At 38.7% G+C, this 20466-nt stretch overlaps 1 protein-coding gene across 4 annotated transcripts in view; it reads right to left on the bottom strand.

The window, feature by feature from the left end:
- Positions 1-16908, bottom strand: part of HPGDS (hematopoietic prostaglandin D synthase) — a 29705-nt gene extending 12797 nt beyond the window's left edge. The window contains exons 1-5 of one of the 4 annotated variants that reach the window (XM_061164744.1): positions 16876-16908; positions 12907-13012; positions 11113-11283; positions 8374-8515; positions 1109-1201 (exon numbers count right to left, since the gene is read on the bottom strand). In XM_061164744.1, coding sequence (XP_061020727.1) covers positions 1109-1201; positions 8374-8506 — 226 coding nt within the window. In that variant the 5' untranslated portion in view covers positions 8507-8515; positions 11113-11283; positions 12907-13012; positions 16876-16908. Of the gene's footprint in view, positions 1-1108; positions 1202-8373; positions 8516-11112; positions 11284-12906; positions 13162-16875 lie in introns of those variants that run through there. The other 3 variants (XM_061164747.1, XM_061164745.1, XM_061164746.1) reach the window with 3 other exon arrangements.
- Positions 16909-20466: the final 3558 nt, after the last annotated feature.

Raw genomic sequence — 20466 nt, 5'->3', positions numbered from 1 at the left:
TAATTTGCAAAGATACATACACCCCAGTGTTCATAGCGGCGTCATTTACAATTGCCAAGATAAGGAAGCAACCTAAGAGTCCATCAAGAGATAAATGAATAATGAAGGTGTGGTGGTTTTGAGAATCAGGATGTCTCTGGCCAGGTGGTGCATGCTCAGGGGTCTGTTAACTCACCGTGCCCTTGAGAAACAACCTGAGTTTGTATGTTAATGACATGGTATATTATATGAAATTAAAAGACGCTTGCTCCTTGGAAGAAAAGCTATGACCTAGACAGCATATTAAAAAGCAGAGACATTACTTTGCCAAAAAGGTCCATCTAGTCAAATTTGTGGTTTTTCCAGTAGTCATGTACGAATGTGAGAGTTGGACCATAAAGAAAGCTGAGTGCTGAAGAATTGATGCTTTTAAACTGTGATGTTGGAGAAGACTGTTGAGAGTCCCTTGGACTGCAAGGAGATCAAACCAGTCAATCGTAAAGGAAATGAGTCCTGAATATTAATTGGAAGGACTGATGCTGAAGCTCCAATACTTTGACCACCTGATTCGAAGAACTGACTCATTGGAAAAGACCCTATGCTGGGAAAGATTAAAGGTGGGAGGAGAAGGGGATGATATGGTTGGATGGCATCACTGACTTGATGGGTAAGTCTGAGTAAGCTCCAAGTTGGTGATGGACAGGGAAGTCTGGCATGCTACAGTCCCGTGGGCTCACAGTCAGACACAACTGAGCGACTGAACAGAACTGAACTGATGCCTCATGTATTTCCTGTTAATTTCTGATAACTTATGATAGGCACTCTAGCAAAAGTTTGGGTTCATATATGTCTGTCTAATTTTTCAGCTATATTCCAAGAAGGGATTGAGAACAAGGAGCTGTGGGGCAGGAGAGACTGGGCAATATAAGATAAAATTAATTGTCTAGGGAACTCGGGGAAATTTAAACTGATAGAGATGGTATATGTATACTAACTCAGCATTTAACCCCGTTATCTCTTGCACTGTATAGTTTAATCTCATTCACTAATAGAGCTGCTTAATGAATAGTAAATATATGCCACGCATTTTTTCAGCTATCAAGAACCTTAAACATAAAGAATATATTACCTGTGTTCCTGGTCAAGTATCTTGCTATTGCTAGACTCTGGTGAAGTTTAAGTCCATCAACTTCCAAAATGGGGATTTTGCCAAATGGAAGAGCTTAAAATAAAATAAGCAAATAATCAACTTCCAGAACAAAATCAAGTCATAATACTTTTGTTTTACTGATAATTGTGGAAACAAAGCATGACAGTAACATTGCAGAATTCTTGAATATTTATTCTGTAAGGGACATTGTCAGTTACTCAGTCCTGGCCGACTCTTTATGACCCCATGGACTGAGCCTGGGGCCAGGCTCCTCTGTCCATGGAATTCTCTAGGTAAGAATACTAGAGTGGATTGCATTTCCTTCTCCACGGGATCATACCAACCCAGGGATCAAACCCAGGTCTCTTACATTGCAGGCAAGTTCTTTACCCTCTGAGCTACCAGGGAGCCTGTCTAGGGCAGGGTCGCCAACCTCTAATCCTGGTGACCAGAGTTGATGTAATGATAATAGAAATAAAGTGCACAATAAATGTACTCAAAGCACCCCAAATCCATCACCACCCCCACCCTGGTCTATAGAAAAATTGTCTTCCTGAATCTAGTCCCTGGTTGGGGGCTGCTGCTCTAGTGGAATCTCTACATTTCGCAAGTTAAAACAAACAAACAAACAAAAGACAGCCTTCAGAATGGGAGAAAATAATAGCAAATGAAGAAACAGACAAAGGATTAATCTCAAAAATATACAAGCAACTCCTGAAGCTCAATTCCAGAAAAATAAATGACCCAATCAAAAAATGGGCCAAAGTCCTAAACAGACATTTCTCCAAAGAAGACAAACAGATGGCTAACAAACACATGAAAAGATGCTCAACATCACTCATTCTCAGAGAAATGCAAATCAAAACCTCAATGAGGTACCATTATACGCCAGTCAGAATGGCTGCTATCCAAAAGTCTACAAGCAATAAATGCTGGAGAGGGTGTGGAGAAAAGGGAACCCTCTTACACTGTTGGTGGGAATGCAAACTAGTACAGCCGCTATGGAGAACAGTGTGGAGATTCCTTAAAAAACTGGAAATAGAACTGCCATATGACCCAGCAATCCCACTCCTGGGTATACACACCGAGGAAACCAGATCTGAAAGAGACACACGCACCCCAATGTTCATCGCAGCACTGTTTATAATAGCCAGGACATGGAAGCAACCTAGATGCCCATCAGCAGATGAATGGATAAGGAAGCTGTGGTACATATACACAAGGGGATATTTACTCAGCCATGAAAAAAAAAATTCATTTGAACCAGTTCTAATGAGGTGGATGAAACATTATACAGAGTGAAGTAAGCCAGAAAGATAAAGACCAATACAGTATACTAATGCATATATATGGAATTTAGAAAGATGGTAACGATAACCCTATATGCAAGACAGAAAAAGGGACACAGATGTATAGAACAGACTTTTGGACTCTGCCAAGGTCCAGCCCTGGCAGGACCAGGAATACCCAAGGGATGAGTGGCGTCGGCGAGGAAGAAGACAGACAGACAGACACAGAAGGTTGCGTAGAAGAGGTAACTTTTTTTTATTTTTAGGATAGCTCAGTTTTTATAGGATGAATGTTACCTCCCCCTTAAGTCACCACATATTACATCAGATATTGGTTTGTGCTTCCATCAATATTTTTTTCTCCATGTTTTTCCCCTAAGCATTCATCTAGAACGTTTCCGATTACAGGGTTTATACTTAAATGTCCCATACGTATTCTTCTTGCCTCAATGGCCTAACATTCTCACTCTAACAAAAACAATGTTCCACAAATCTCAGGTATAGTGTAAATTCTTTGGACAATAAAACAATACATGGGAAGGGTCACAGTAACATGTTTGACATTTCTGAAAATAGTACCATGAGAAAAACCTGATATTTTTCTTTACCTGAAACCACAAAATCTCAATTTACAATGATTAACTATTAAACAGCAAAAACACCTCTATTAATAGTAAGATAATGGCAGTAAAACTGGTTAATATAAATCTTCTATTAAAATCCTATATACCCCATTTTCTAATTTTACAAAAATGCCCATAATATCCCATGTTGTTTAAAGAAAGGGAAACAATGAACAAATAGCAGCAAGGAAATAGCAATAGTGAAAACCCTTTCAACCAAGGAGCAAGTAAACCAAAGCAGTATATCTACTTCTAAATCTAAATACCTCTACTCTTTTCTATTCTAGAACATTATAATCTTTTAAGCAAGCAGCCAAACTATACCTGTGGCCTTTTCTTTTATAACTTAATGTTTATGGTCGTGTCCTGAGCCAGAGCAATCTTGAGCATTTCCAAAAAGGCTTGGACTTTTCCAGCAAGGCCTTATTACTATATATTATCATTTCCAAAAATTAATAGAAAGCCCAACAACAGTAAGACAGAAGGAAGAAAGGGGCATACCGGGCCCCTGGGACAACCTCGAGAGGAAGAGCTGCCTTGCAGATTCCTTTCTCGTCCCATGACCTTGTCCCCGGGACAACCTCGAGGGGAAGAGCTGCCTTGCAGGTTCCTTTCTCATCCCGGCAGCTCCGGAGGGGACATATTGGGCCCCCGGGGCAGCCCCATGTGAGGAAGAGCTGCCTTGCAGGTTCCTCTCTCGTCCCATGACCTTGTCATGGACTGGGTGCATCCCGGCGGCTCCCAGCAGGACTCTATGGAAGAAGGCGAGGGTGGGATGATCTGAGAGAACAGCATCGAAACATGTATACTATCAATTGTGAAACAGATCACCAGTCCAGGTTGGATGCATGAGACAAGTGCTCGGGGCTGGTGCACTGGGATGACCCAGAGGGATGGGATGGTGAGGGAGGTGGGAGGGGAGTTCAGGATGGGGAACACATGTAAATCTATGGCTGAGTCATGTCAATGTATGGCAAAAACCACTACAATATTGTAAAGTAATTAGCCTCTAACTAATAAAAATAATTGGGAAAAAACAAAAAAGAAAACCCAAAAAACTTGTTAGAAAAAGAAGCTGGCTCACAGATACAGAGGACAAACAAGTGGTTACCAGTGGAGAGAGGAAAGAGGGGACAGGCAATATAGGAGTGGAGAAGTAAGAGGGACAAAGTATTATGTATAAGATGAGCTACAAGGATCTATTGTACAACATGGGGAATATAACCAATATTTTATAATAACCATAAATGGACTATAACATTTAAAAATTGTGGATCACTATATTGTACATCTGAAACTTCTATTGTATGGCAACTATACTTCAAATTTTTTTTAAAAGAGGGAAAAATGAGTTGTTAGAAGAACTGCTATAGAGTTACTGACAGAACTGGGTCTAAAATCCAGGTTTACATCAATGCTTATATATATTACCTCACATACTTACTATGTAACTTTTTAAAAAAAACTTCTCTTTTAAAGTCTCATTAATTTTTCAGTCCTCTGAGATTATATTAATTATTCTTTAAAACCATAGTCTGAGGAATATGGAGTGTTTGATAATTGTGTTATGGTAAGGAATTTAGCCAAACTCTGATTCTGATGAGGGACTTTGAAGTATATAGTAAGGCAACAAGCATATTTGTACAAATATAGAACAGGCTCAGAAAAGGCGTATTAATATTTCTCTGTAAATCCTACTTTGTTTTCTTATCCGAACTTATATCTTTTCAGAAAGTAATTTGTTATTCTTTATTATAGAAATATCCTAAGTTGAAGATAAAAATTCTATCATATAATTATAACCATTTTAATATTTTAATTGCTTTCCCATATACATATAAATTGGAGTAGGAAATGGCAACCCACTCCAGTATTCTTGCCTGGAAAATTCCATGGACAGAGGAGACTAGGAGGCTACAGTTAGTGGGGTTGCAGAGTTGGAAACGACTGAGCAACTAAACACACATGCATACATTTAAATATAGAATCATAATGTATATAATGCTTGTAAACCACTTTTTTTTTTTTATTTGATGATACCTTTCCTTTTTTCTTTTTTTTTACTTCCTGTTTTCCGTGCTTGTCTGCACCGTGCAGCCTGGGGGAATTTTAAATCTTTCTAAATCAATAAAGCACCATCTTTTGAACAGCATGCACTTTGCCATATGAATTAATCACAGTTTTCCCAACCTGCGCCTTGCTTGCTCAGTTGCTTCAGTCCTGTCTGATTCTACAGCCCTAAGGACTAGCCTGCCAGGGTCCTCTGTCCATGGCAAGTATACTGGCAGTGGGATGCCATTTCCTCCAGCAGGGGATGTTCTCGACCCCAGGACTGAACCATCATCTCCTGTATTGCAGCTGGATTGTTTACCACTGAGCCACCTTAGGTTTGGACATAAAATTATTTTGGAGTGAGGGAAAAGAATAAAGTGCCTCTTACAATCCCACAACCCTAACTCGACTGCTAGCATCAGCCTTTGAGTGTCTTTCATATGCACTAAATAGTGAAAGATGAACTACAGTTCACACCGAGAATAAAAACCTTTTTGAATACTTACCTAATTAAGCATGACTCCTACTGTTTTAGGTGTTTGAGAGACTCGGTGAGCAAAACAAAGTCCCAAATAAAGCTGACACAAATTTTGATGCCTTATCTGAAGCATACTATGTGATGAAGAGTAAATAACATGCCTACCATTTTGGGGGTTGCTTCCCTTGTGCTAGTCATTGCACTAAATACTGAACATGCCCATTAGGTCTTCAGGTACTTACAAGAGCTCTGTGAAGTAGGTATTAACTACCAACTCATTTTACAAATGAGGAAAAGTTATATAAAAAGCCCAGATCACACACCTGCTAAAGGTGAGATCCAAACTGAGATCAGTTGGAACTCTTGCTCAGCTGTTTTTGGTTCTAAGAGCCATGTTTTGAGAAAGATATTAAAAATCAGAGCAAACCCAGAGGATAGTATCCAAGTTAGAAAGGGGTCTGAGAATCACATTATATGAAGATTGGCTGAAGAACTTCACACTGTTCACTTGAAGGAGAGAACAAACAGTGGAACATAAACGCTGTCTCCAATATGGCACAACTATCAAGTGGAAAGAAAAATGCTACTTATTCTAACTATCTCTAAAATGCAGAACCAGAACCCAAAAGAATTCTGTTTCCAAAAAGAAATTTTTAAAGGGCAGATTTTAACTCAAGATCAAGAATAATTATTTTCCTGTTGGAACTGTTAACAGTGGAATGTGTTTTCTTATGAGATGGTAAGCATTCAGCTACTGGAAGCCTTTGAGCCAAGCTTGGGATGATTGCCAACAGTTGGAATACAGGGCTGCATCTAACAAGAAGAAATTTAAGAAGACAAATACGAAGTCCTTTATTTGGTTCCAGAAAAAAAATAATTTCAGGGTGGTGGAGTTGTAACTTAACAGGAACACCTGTCAAAAAGCTTTAAGAGATTTAGTGATGCTGATCATAAAGCCTCAGTGTGCTATAGCTGCCAAAATAGCTACTGTGATCTTGGTAAAATGTCTTAGAAAAATGTCTCAACTTGTGCCAGGAGTGATGGTCCCAGTCTACTGTGTGCTGGTCTTATGCCTGGAACATTGTGTTTCCCCATAGGTGCCGCACGTAAAATAGAGTCTAGCAGGGGCTTGTTCTACTTGGGTGGTGAGGAGACCCAAACCAGCGGAAGTAAATAAATAAATCTCCTCTTCAGGAAGAGGAGACAGTTGTCCCTTGAACCTATATGTGATTGCATGTCTCAGATAGTCTATAGGAATCAGTGTCTAAATAAAGAAGTAAAGTCAGGGAAGGTTGGACTTAATTTCACAATGATCAGAGAAACAATCAAGGAAGTTCTAAAAGTTGATATCTAAACAGAGATACATGCGCATGAGTTACCTAGGGACTCAGTTCAGATTCAGCCAAAGACAGTCTTTATCTTCGGAGCATTTTCATTGAACTGACTACACAGCAATGGCTTTTTCTCTATGATATTTTAAAGATTCTAAATTTCTTCAAATAATCAAATGTGAGAGAAAAAAAAAAATTGTCCTCCCTGATTAAAATGGTAATTCCAAGACCAATATGTGAAAGCCATATGGAGATCATTTCAGTTTTGTATAAGGAAGTTTCTTTTAAAAGTTTTCCTCCCCTCTACTTTCTGTTCTCCCTTCCCAGGATTTCATGGAAATGTTGCACCTCCTAAACTGACTGATTCTCAATTGTCCTTATCTTTTTCCTCTTATTTTTCATTTTTTCCCTATTGTGTTTTCTGGAAGATTTACTTATTTTTCATCATTTTATTTGTCTGTTTGTATCAGACATTAACTGAAGAAAATTTTGTCTCTGAACATTCCTTTTAGATTGTATAGAGTATCTTCTCTTTTCTCTGAGGATGGTACATTTTTTTTTCCATTTATTTTTTATTAGTTGGAGGCTAATTACTTTACAATATTATAGTGGTTTTTGTCATACATTGACATGAATCAGCCATGGATTTACATGTATTCCCCATCCTGATGGTACATTTTTTTAAGTTGTTTTCTTTCTACACTATCTTGGCATCTTCAGAGATGAAAACAGTTTCCATCCCCTACTTCAGAGATGGATCAATAGTTCTAAGGTTCTTCCTACCCCCTTTGCCAGTGGCTGGTTCAGAGATGGACACATGGGCCAGCTTGAGCCAGTGAGACATGAGAGGTTTGCTGAGGTCCCCTGGGAAAGTTTTTCTTCCTTCTCCTGGGAACACTTAAGGGAGCAATGTTAAGCTTTCTCCTATAACCTCTCAAGATTGCTGCTCAACACTGCCAGGCTGGACTTGCAGCAAACATATTGCTACCAGCTGCATGACTCAGCCAACGCACTGAGAGGGAAAACTGAATAAAGCCATCCTTGGAAACCTGGCCTTCTGGATTTTCAGTTATGTGATACAATTTATGTCCTTGTTTTTTAAGCCATTTGGTTTTCTGTTAAAGCAGCTTATCTGATCCATTGTCCAAATGCTATTGATAGCTGAGCAAACCCAGTCAATTCCAATGGTCAAAAGTTTAACTTCTCTATTCCTCCATTTCAGCTCTTCTGATAGAGCTTTATGCTCAGTTATTTTGATCTGCTCCCTCTGTCAAGTGTGTGATTTCACCGCAAATAGGAAATTTTCTGGGTCACATAGCATTTATTTAACTTGCCTGAACTGCTGTTTCTTAATGTAAAGCTACATAAGATCTAAAAACCTTGATATTTTTCTTTTCCCCAAGGAGAAACAAAAGGTTCTAGAAACATTTCCTCTTCGTACATTTCCATTAACAACATTTATGCTACTTACTTGACTTGATTTCAGGCCAATCAGCTTGTTCTATTCTGTGGTCTTCATATTTTATGTCCAAATATGCAAATATGTAACGAATAATTTCTGCTCTCCCCCTCATATTAAAATAAATGAGTTTGTAGTTTGGCATGGTGTGATTCTGGAAAGAGTGAAATAGAGGAATTATTTTAACAGCTCTTTAGAGATGTTTCAACATTTTTCTTGAAGGACTTTTTGAAAAATTTATGGCATCGTCTGAGATAACCAGAGACATTAGAGGATATTTCAAAACCAGAATTATAAATCATTATCTTAATAACATATGGGGAAGATTTAATAGAAATAAGATCCTCTCTTTAAGAACTAGCTGGAACATTTCGGTGAAATAACCAAATCCAGGTTTTATTTATAAAAAGATATCAGAGAGTAAACTTTGGAGAATGGAGTCAAAAACTTTGCATTTTAGGATTTTTTTTTCCTTCTCCCTTTAGACACTTGTAATGAATGGTGTTTGACATCTGCTTTGTTGTTTGCTTTGGTGACACAGCTGAGTTTGTGGGGACAGCTGGGCAAGGATTGCAAGGGCAGGGTACACGCAAGAGGCATGTAAACCAGCATGTCAATTTGTCATCCCCTTTCTTCCCTCCCCCGTTGCTTTTTCCTGAAGGAAGGGAAGACTAGGGGAAATACTGCTCTCTTCTCTTACTGCATCCATGCTGCTGAGTTCTATTGTGTTGCTTCCACATACAAACAGACCCCATACTGGGGACCTCTGTTGGGATGGGATGATGGTGAGCATATGTCTTTATTCCCTCTGCAGAGGAGCTAAGAAAGACACAAATGTTTCTTACATTTCAGGAAGTTTGCTCAAATAGGCTATATTGGTTAGATGGAGGTCATCATAATTTTGTGCGTTTTTTGTGATTTGTACAATTTCATTTCTATTGTCTGTAAACATTTAGTAATTTTAAGCACTAGTAGTAGAATGTATTGCAATCTTATAATGATTAGGCAACTGAAACACATTTTCATTTGAAGTTCCATTCTTCCGCATAGTTTCTGTGTGCGTTTGGGTGAGTCAACATAGTAGTATCTTCAAATTTCAAAGTCCACTTTTTATAAATAGAGATACTAATATGGATTTGGAGATTTAATGAGGTAACACATGTAAAGCGTTTAGCACAAAGCTGGACACTGAATTTTTAGCTGTTAGTAACTTTGAATTCATTCTACTCAAGAATAAACACCATGATTACAACACACAAAAATTTAATTAAATAAAAATAATAAATAGCATTTATTTATTTAAAGTGCCAAGCTTAAATAGTTTATTCTCTACTAAGGAAGTCTTTCAGAGATATTAATGGAATATTAGATAAAAAGTTGGCTGAATTTGGAATGCAAAGTTCCATCTGAAATCACTTCACATAAAAGATAAAACACAGATCATAAAAATCTAGATTGCCTAGCTCACATCCCGAGTACATGTGATCTCAAGTGTCTCTCTGTGGGGATGCTGATGGGGAATAACTGATTGTTTATCTAGACCCCCTCCAGATCCAGGAAACAGTGATGGCAATTCCTAGCGAATCTATTTCTCTAGGCCCAGGTTTTTTCATACCTAGATGCTGTAGAGGTGGCACTCCTTATAAGAGACAGAGTCATAACAGTCTGTGTCCTGTCCACGTCCATTAGCTAGCCTAGTCCCCACCCAGGTGAAATGTGGGACATACCACACATCAGTATGCGGGAATGTTCCCTAAAGAATTCACTAGAGTCAACTAATGAAAATTCCAAGGTTTACAGCCCCAGATTCCTTTGGGATGAAATATGCATATAGGAAATCCACATTTGGGGCACTAAATGAAGTGCCCATCAGAACAATGAGGTTGTTTTCCAAGTTTCTTGGAAATATTGAGCTTAGCAATAGTGGAAACGATATGAGAACAAAAAAAATAGTGGATAAAAATGTAAAGTAATACATTTCCTTCTGAAAAAACATTTTACATAATCAAAGGGTCCACTTTTATGCAGGATACAAAATGTAATTGTTAGGATTCCTTGGTCTATTTGTTTCAAATCTCAAAAGAACAAAAATAGCTTTCAGAGTGGAATTGTTGTTCTTAATTGGAGTTTTTATTTGAAAAGCATTTCATGTTGGGGTCCTTTAATGGTCCAGAGTTGACGATAAGAAAGTGAAAGAAGAAAAGAGGCTAATGTTCCCTGGGTTATGCAGCCGGCTTCCACGCTCCAGGGAATCAGTCAGAAATAGAGAGAGAGAGAAGGACCCGGGGACCCAAGTCTGGTGGAACACGGGTGCTTTATTGAATTCTGTGTTGGTATATATACCATATTACAAGGTAGCTTCTAAGGATAAAGATCAAAAGACCAGGCTTTAAAGTTACCAAGGGAACAAGGAGCAATAGAGGCCATAAGGCCAAAAGGCAATCCACATCAAGAGAGGGTCATAGGTAATCCCTTTCACTATATGGAAAGGGTAATGAAGGAAATCCTATGCAAGCATCCCATCTCTACGATCTCAGTCCTGGGAGTGGCTTGCCACTCCTCTTGCTCCTGACAGGGACTAATAAGGAACAGAGGGCTCAAGAGAGAGAGAAACAGCACACAGGAATCCTGCTGTTAAAGCATTCCCTGACAATTTGTAAAAAAGGTCCTGACCATTTGAGTTTGTTTAGTTTTAACAATTTTTGCAGAAAGGCAACGGTAAACAACAAATAAAATTGCCAAGACAATCACCAGAGTTACAGTTCCAGACCCGATGCTGTGGGGGATGCTTGTCAGGGAATGTTCAACAGTAGGATTCCCGTGTGCTGTTTCCTATCTCTCTTGAGTCCTCTGTTTGAGCATCGTTTTAAGGTGAGTTTGAGGTCAGCCAGTCCTCTTTATAGACCAGTCCAGTGTAGGGACCTTTGGAAGTAGGAGTTAGTCCAAGAGTCAATTTTTCCTTCAATATCAAATTTAGATTTACACTCTTTGGCCCAATGCATTCCCCTGTGGCAGTGGGGGCAGACTTTTGGAGGTTTTTTATTAGCTTTCTTAGGGCAAGCCCTTTTTTAAATGGTTCTTATCCCCACATATAAAACATCCCTCATTTCCCTTTTTAAAGCAAGCAGCCATTGTTTCAGCTAGCATTTGCATTTTTTGAGTTTCTGATCCTAGATTGCAACAAGCCTTCAAATAATCAATAATAGTCCCTGTCTCACCAATTGGAGCTGTAGCCTTTTGACATTTCTGATTTGCATTTTCATAAGCAAGTAATTTCTCTAGTTGCCTTTTAGCTTCTCCTCCGACTACAGTACAGGAAATAATAGTTTCTAATCTAGCTAAAAAAAAAAAATCTAGTTTCTAATCCAGCATAAGTTTCATTAGGTCCTTGCAATATTTTAGCGTAGCTACCTGTAGGTTCCCCTTGAGGAGTAATTCTATCCCAAGCTTCAAGGGCCACTGTTTTTAATTGTTCATGCAACAAAGGAGGGCATTGTATTTGAGCTTCTATAGCGTCAAATTGTCCGGTGCCAGTTAACATTTCAAAAGTAATTTGGTTTTGGGGAGCACCAACTCTTGCGTTTTTGTCAGCATGATCTCTGGCTATATCTTGAAACCACATTGTCCATTGAAGATATTCTCCTGGTTTAAGGAGAGCTTTTATTAAAGTTCACCAATCAGAGAGAATAAAGGTTCCAATAGAAGACACCATAGCGTTTAGAATTTCTCTAGTAAAAGACGAATGTGGACCATACATAGTTACAGCCTTTTTCATTTGTTGCATGTGAAAAAGGCTAACACCATCATATTAAGGTATTATTTGCCCGTGAGCATTAGCATTTCTTAAAACTAGGAAGGTGGACAAACCACTGGCTTCAGAGACTTGTGACTGCAAAGCCAGCAATTCAAAGAGCCTCTGTCACGAAGGAGAGTGAGTAGGTAGCAGTTTTTTGCAAATATGAGTTTGTGCTAAGGACTTATCATTATTATCTAGAAAAGTATTGCCAGTTTTGGTGTCACAAAGTGTCTCAGGAGAGTCGTCAGAATCATTGGGTTCAAGAAAAAGAGAGATTTTTGGATTCACGCCTGTTGACAGAGGAGGAGCATTTGGAGCAGCCAGGGCAGGGCTTGTAGGAAAATTCTGAAATATTTTATGTTGTTCTAATTGAGCCTTTTGTAAAGTTTCATCATCTAATTCATATTCATGTAATAAGCATTCTGTCTGTTGTCAAATATCAGGAGGGCTAGAATTGCCTTGAAATGGCAGAATTACAGCTTTAATGAGAACCCACAGGGGCCAGAAATCAATTGGAATATTTTTTCCCTGTCTGACGGTTCATTCAACCTTCTCTTTGACCCGGTGCCAAATTTCTAAATCAAAACTGCCTTCACCAGGGAACCAGGGATTATGTTCAACTATTGTTCGAAGGCAAGCCTCTACTCATTGGTACGAAACCAACAGTCCCTGGACTTTAAATAAATGATGAAGTAAAGTAGAAAAGTGAGGGGGCTTTCCAGCCGTTTGACCCATGTCCTTGTACTTACCAGCTTCAATAGTCCCTGAGTCACTCCATCTGAAGTGCCGCGTATACCAGGCCCCTGCTCCGGCGCCCCTTGTTGGAGGTCCTTTAATGGACCAGAACCTGGTGGTCTGGAGTTGATGATAAGAAAGTGAAAGAAGGAAAGAGGCTAATATTCCCTGGGTTATGCAGTCGGCTTCCGCACTCCAGGGAATCAGCCAGAAATAGAGAGGGAAAGAGAGAGAAAGAGAAGGACACAGGGACCCAAGTCTCTGGTGGAACAAGGGTGCTTTATTGAATTCTGTGTGAGTATATGTACCGTATTACAAGGTAGCTTCTTCAGATAAAGATCAAAAGACCAGGCTTTAAAGTTACCAAGGGAACAAGAAGCAATAGAGGCCATAAGGCCAAAAGGCAATCCATATCAAAAGGGGGTCATAGGTAATCCCTTTCACCACATGGAAAGGGTAATAAAGGAAATCCTATGCAAGCAGCCCATCTCTATGATCTCAGTCCAGGGAGTGGCTTGCCACTCCTCTTGCTCCTGACAGGGACTAATAAGGAACAGAGGGCTCAAGAGAGATAGGAAACAGCACACAGAAATCCTACTGTTAAACATTCCCTGACAATTTCATGCTATTTTAATTGATTTTTATGCTATTGGTCAATGCTCCTGAGGAAATTATGAATTTCTTATAAACATTATATGTGTATATAGATTCATATTTATCCATAGGATCAACATTTTAAATTAAATATAATCTTCTCTCATTTGGTCAAATATCACATAATTCTGCATGAAAATGAGGGGGTTGTTGTTAATTCTGCAAAGTCAAACTATTTTGTATTTAATTCAAGTAAAGAAGACATTTAAAAATTCCTAGCATGAATTGGTAGCTGTCTATATTTCTCTGCAAATATATCTTTAAATCTAAAACTTGGCACAGGCCCATGAACATCTGACAAATGCTTATCTTGCTTTCAAGAACATCCTTTCAACAGTCATAACTCATTAATGAAGCTTTACTTGAACATCACATTTCTGTAGTTACTTGCATAGTTATATTTTCTACCAAGCAAAAGTCTGGTTTCTTAATTTTTACAGTTATAAAACTCCAAACTTGAAGACTTTTATTTTTTAAGATATATGTGCACGTTTTATAACACAAAACCAATAAGTACTAAAGATAAAAACTGTTGGAAGCATATATTGACTCTAAAAATCCTTTCTATATCTTATAAGCTTTTGCATAAATGCTAACAGGAGGAATTCCAAGTAAATGTTTTCATGGCCAATGAAAACATAAGGAAATTTACAATAAAATCTAAAGTAGAAAAACATATTTTTTCCCTGATAGCATTTAGCAGTATATCTGTAACAATAATCTCCCTTTGCTAAAGCCCTTATTTCATAAGGATAATGAACTAGAAGGATGAAATTAAAACACATCCCTCCCATCCCCACCACGGGATGCAGTGAGGATCAAGTTCAGGGTAGAGGAGGTGATGGAAGGGAGTGAGTGGTTCTGGAGTGACCCAACCACTTACTATCTGAATGGCCTTGGGCAAGTCAGTGTTCCTGGCTTTACATTCCTAACCTGTAAGGTGGTGATGAAAATATTGTGTGTAAAGTACCAAGATCAAACAAGTTAATCTTAAATCACCACTGAATACTCATTGGAATTACTGATGCTGAAGCTGAACTCCAATACTTTGACCACCTGATGTGAACAGCTGACTTATTGGGAAAGACCCTGATGCTAGGAAAGATTGAGGGCAGGAGAAGAAGGGGATGACAGAGAATGAGATGGTTGGATGGCATCACCAATTCCATGGACATGAACTTGGGCAAACTCTGGGAGATGGTGAGGGACAGGGAAGCCAGGTGTGCTGTAGTCCATGGGGTTGCAAAGAGTTGGACACAACTTGGTTACTGAACAACAAAAGTACTAATACAGTGCTCAGTACATAGTATTTATTGAAAAAGAAAAGAGAAAGGAGGAGGGTGAGAAGGGGTAAGAGAGAGAGGGATGGTTCCCCCTAGCAGAGGGGAAGAGTCCAGCTTTGTGTGATTCAATTGGACTCAAATCCTCCAGATCGTGTTCTTTGGTAAAACCTATTCTGCTACAGGGACATAAAAAGTGAAAGTTACATAAAAAGAAGATACAAAGTTAGAATCAAGAGTGAGAGAAACTTTGCCTGGACCAAATGAACAGAAATGAAACGCAGTGAACAGGATCTGGAATTCTGCTAGTGGCATTAGGCAGCCTAGACCTTAGCTTTTTTCAGAATGAAAAAGTGAATGCTTAGTCACTCAGTCATGTCCAACTCTTTGCGACCCCATAGACTGTAGCCAGCCAGACTCCTCTGTCCATGGAATTCTCCAGGCAAGAATACTGGAGTGGGTTGCCATGCCCTCCTCTAGGGGATCTTACCCACAAGGGATCAAACCCAGGTCTCCTGCATTGCAGGCAGATTCTTTACCATTTGAGCCACCAGGAAAGCCCCCAGAATATTTTTCAGGATAAAAGGGAATAAATCCTCTACACAGGATGGGAGGTTGGAGGAACCTGCTTGAAACATACATAAGGAGTGGAAAGGAAGAGACAAAATTGTCCTTCTTTGCAATCAAATGATTGCCCATATTCAAAATCCAAGAAACTCTAAAGGTAAACCTGATCCTAAACTTCAAATGGAAATGCAAAGGACTAAAATAGTCCCCTAAAACTTAAAAGAATAGAGGAGAGAATATAAAAAGCCATGTAATTACAGTAATGTGATGTTTGTTCAGGACTAGATATAGGGAGATGCATATAGAGTCTGGAGACAGAACCTCAGATATATGACACAAGATATTACAGTGGGCTTCATAACAGGAGTAGGCTAAAATGTTTGGGAGACAAAAGAGGAAAGATACTCATAATTAGACCCTGACTTCTCATGATACATAGAAGTAACACCCAGGTGTATTATAGATTTGAATATTATCTAATGGGCCTGTGCAAATTCCAGTGTCATGCTGGTCACTTATTTCCTGCTAGCTTCATCTCCGAGCCCTGTCTTAGTCACTCTGTGTTAGGGGAAGCTGCATTTATTTCCTGAAATGGTTTAGAAACAAGAAGGAAGAAGTTTGATCATGCCTAAGATTCTCCTGTTCACCTAGAAACTAACTGCTACTTTTCTCGCGCTCCACACCAAGTCATGGGAAGTTCCTGATTCGGCAGGTAAACAAAAAGCTTACTTCAGTTTCTTTTTGAAAAATAAGATATAAAGATTCTTAAAAAACATAGGGGTGGATGACTAAATAATACCCTGGGTAGGTATTAGTTACCCACATAAAAACTCATATGAATGTAGCCATTAAGTGCAAAAGAAAATACAGCTTTTGATATTTGCTAAACTTGTTTAGAAATGAAATACTTTACTTAGAAAATAGTAGTGCTTTTTCAAAATTCTACACTGGGTATTTCCTTTCTTTCTCCTAGTTTTGTAGCTGTTTTTTACTTTATGTAACACTGGTACATTTCAGACGATTAACAACAAAATACAGAAATGTTTAATCCCAGAAGCAATTTTCATGCAGTCATTGAAAATACAAACTATCTTTATAAATCCATTTAATTTTAACTAAGTCTTTATTCTAATCTGTATACTGCTGTAAGAACCCAGTAAAACAGTCTCAGAAATTCTAATGTCTCTGCTAGAAAAATGACAATATCCAAATTCAACTCTCTGGCAAAGGAGGCTAAGATTCAAATACTTTGTTAAGCACTTTAAAGATTTAAACGTATTATTTGAAAATGGGATAGAATTTGGGGAGTAATTTTGATGGATAGAAGCTTCCAAATAAAGAATTAACAATTTTACAGTTCAATCTAAAAACAGGGCATAAGACAGACACGTACAGAATATGACAGTAATAAAAATAAACCTGAAATGAAGAGTGAAGAGTATATCATCTCTAATCTCTGTACAGTTCAGTCATATTACTTACCTGGGCTGTGTCTCTGTGGAGTTTCTAGTATCTTCTATGCTCGTGTATATGATTGCATTTGGGTTTATATGATGAGTAAGATCACAAGCCAATGAGAGAAGTGACTTACTTCCGTCTAAGTCTCTTCCTTCATTTCTTAGTTGAAATGTGCCCGCCTAAAAGTATAAAGACTTCCAGTTATTCTTGGCAATTTATAGGATCTCTTGTATAAATAACCTGAGTTATTTGCATACAGTTAGTAAAGTCAAAGTTATAGGTGTCTATTGGTACATGTTCATTTATCTTTAAAGCCTTTTAAAAAAAAAAGAAAAGAAAAGAGAACCGTAGGTCCCAAGAGAAAAATAAAATTTGAGAGTGAGTAAACCCTCTTTACAGATATATACACAACTTGCTCCTTACCTCACTAGCTCTCCTTGGTGAGTCCTTGGCTAGTCCTTGGTGGACCACCTCCTCCCCAGAACCCTCCTCAAACAATCTCATCCTTTACCTGCTCTATGTTTATTCATCACAGTGTCTGACAACACAATGTATTTAATCTGTTTGTATTCATCCTCCCCCAGGGGTATGTGAGCTCCATAAACAACATATCATTGTTTTAGTTTACTGTGGTGTCCTCAGTATCAACAGGAGTGCACATCATAAGCACTGATGGATATTTGATGGATGAATGTCCCAGTGTATATTTCCCCACAAGTCATTTTTTTAAAGAGGTGCTCTAAATTCTCATTGCTGGTAGTATATTTCACTTGCACTGTTACAAGGGCTGAAACTAAATCCCCCTAACCAAGGTCCTTGACTGAGTTTGTAATTAATCTCTTGGTTTAAAACTGAATTCCCCTTCTTGTCCCCTCTGACCTCAATATTGTCCTAACAGAACACTCACCAACCAGAGTCAGATGACTAAGATTGTTGTTGTTGATAATAGTTTTAGTATACCAAGATGGCTATTATCACTATCATAGTTCAGTTCAGTTCAGTCGCTCAGTCGTGTCTGACTCTTTGCATCCCCATGGACTGCAGCATGCCAGGCTTCCCTGTCCATCACCAACTCCCAGAGCATACTCAAACTCATGTCCACTGATTTGGTGATGCCATCCAACCATCTCATCCTCTGTCATCCTCTTCTCCTGCCTTCAATCTTTCTCAGCATCAGGGTCTTTTCAAATGAGTCAGTTCTTTGCATCAGGCGGCCAGAGTATTGGAGTTTCAGCTTCAGCATCAGTCCTTCCAATGAATATCCAGGACTGATTTCCTGAATATTAGGATGGATTTGTTGGATCTCCTTGCTGTCCAAGGGACTCTCAAGAGTCTTCTCCACACCATAGGTCAAAAGCATCAATTCTTTGGCACTCAACTTTCTTTATAGTCCAACTCTCACATCCATACATGACTACTAGAAAAACAATAGCTTTGACTAAACGAAAATTTGTTGGCAAAGTAATGTCCCTGCTTTTTAATATGCTGTCTAGGTTGGTCATAACTTTTCTTCCAAGGAGCAAACATCTTTTAATTTCATGGCTGCAGTCACCATCTGCAGCAATTTTGGAGCCCCCAAAAGTAAAGTCTGTCACGTGTTTCCACTGTTTCCCCATCTATTTGCCATGAAGTGATAGGACCGGATGCCATGATTTTAGTTTTCTGAATGTTGGATTTTAAGCCAACTTTTTCACTCTCCTTTTTCACTTTCATCAAGAGACTCGTTAGTTCTTCTTCCCTTTCTGCCGTAAGTGTGGTGTCATTCTGCATATCTGAGGTTATTGATATTTCTCCCAGCAATCTTGATTCCAGCTTGTGCTTCTTCCAGCCCAGCATTTCTCATGATTTACTCTGAATATAAGTGAAATAAGTTATCATAATTAATCCACAAATCCAGGTTGTTTCTCAAGGGCAAGGTGAGCTAACAGACCCCCAAGCATGGACCACCTGGCCAGAGACATCCTGTAACTTCCAAAACTACAATTAAGAAACGTCACAGAAGTGTTACAAACCAATAATTAATCCCAGCCTTTTGGTTCTTTCCCTTAAAAAATAAAAGCCTGACGAAAGACCAAGCTTGATGTCCTGCAATAAAGCCTTCCTTTGCTGCAAACTTCCACTGTCAGAGTTTGGCTTTCCATGCTGTGTGTACATGAGCCCTTTGCTTGGTTTCAGGGTCATTTTGTTTAAAGTAAAACTGGAGGGAAAGACTTCCCTATGGCAAGTACAAATTGGCAATTGCCATCTACAGCTACAGGGATTAAGTCATGTGCTGCTGCTGCAGGTGATTTTCAACTCTCGCCTGAAAGGAACTCAAGCTGGAGAGCAGAAATGAGGCACTTTCTTCTCTAGGAATACTGGCAGAACAGGTCTTCAGATAGATTCTTTTTATTTCCTCATATCCAGAAAAGCACTAACATCCTTCTTGGCGGTGACTACTCCTTGTGAATAGCAGTAACCTTCACAAGACTAGCAGAAAGTTTCTGCAAAAAATATGTGCTTGATCACATGTACTCTCCCTTCATCAAAATCACATATATGCTGACCTTCCCCCTCTACCTCTTTGGAGTAATTTCCTAGAGCTATCTGTGTCTCCCAGGTTATAGTCCTCATTTTGCCCCGAATAAAACTTCACTCACAACTCTCACATATACATTTTTTTTAAGTTGACACCTATGTCTTGTTGATGAATCTTAAAAACAGATTAGTAACAAATGCCTAAATGTTTTAGAAATTTATTTTTTCAGTCTTTAGTGCAGAAATTAATTCCAGCTACAATATTAGAACAGCTCAGTGAAAAGTTACAGTGAAATATACCTGTCTGGATATTATTGAACCTGCAGATTATCCATGAAACATTTTAATGACAGTCTAGTTTTTAACTTCCAGAAGGCAACAATAGTGACCTATCAATCATTTAATATTCCCTATTTCTGTTTTAAACTTTGAAGTGTTTTCATATCCATTTATTATAAACATAGAAATGAAAATATATATATATATGTGCATGCATGCTCAGTCATGTCCAACTATTTGTGAACTCATGGACTGTGACCTGCCAATATATATTAACCTATAAAAAGTCTAATTAAGAAGATATAAGTACAAGACTTCTCTGGTGGTCCAGTGGTTAAGAATCCTCCTTCCAATGCAGGGGTTGCCAGTTTGATCCCTCACTGGGTAACTAAGATCTCACATGCCTCAGGGCAGCTAAGCCTGTGCAGCACACCTAGAGAAGAAGCCTACGTACCACAAATGAAGAGTCCGTGCATAGCAGCAAAGACCCAGTGCAGCACCGCCCCCCCCCAACAAAAAAAACAAGACACACACAGACAAGTATAGCCTGTTGCTGCCAAAATGATATATGTAACTCAAAATCAAGTGCAAATGGAATGGAAGCAGTCCAAATTAACACATTGCCTTAATTATCTTTCACTGAGTTTTAGCTTACATTTTTAAAAAATCTTTTTGTCCTCACCTTGATTATTTTTAATCCCCATTTCAGAGATGAAGAAACAGAGATGCAGGTAGATTAGATAAATTGGCCAGGAATTTGGAATGGGACAAGCTAGAATGAAAGCCTAGGCCTTCAGATGACACATTTAATATTCTTTC

This window comes from Dama dama, chromosome 17 (genome assembly GCF_033118175.1).
Source record: "Dama dama isolate Ldn47 chromosome 17, ASM3311817v1, whole genome shotgun sequence".
Taxonomy (NCBI): domain Eukaryota; kingdom Metazoa; phylum Chordata; class Mammalia; order Artiodactyla; family Cervidae; genus Dama; species Dama dama.
Note: the sequence above shows the minus strand (reverse complement) of the source record. Positions and strands in the feature narration are given on the sequence as shown.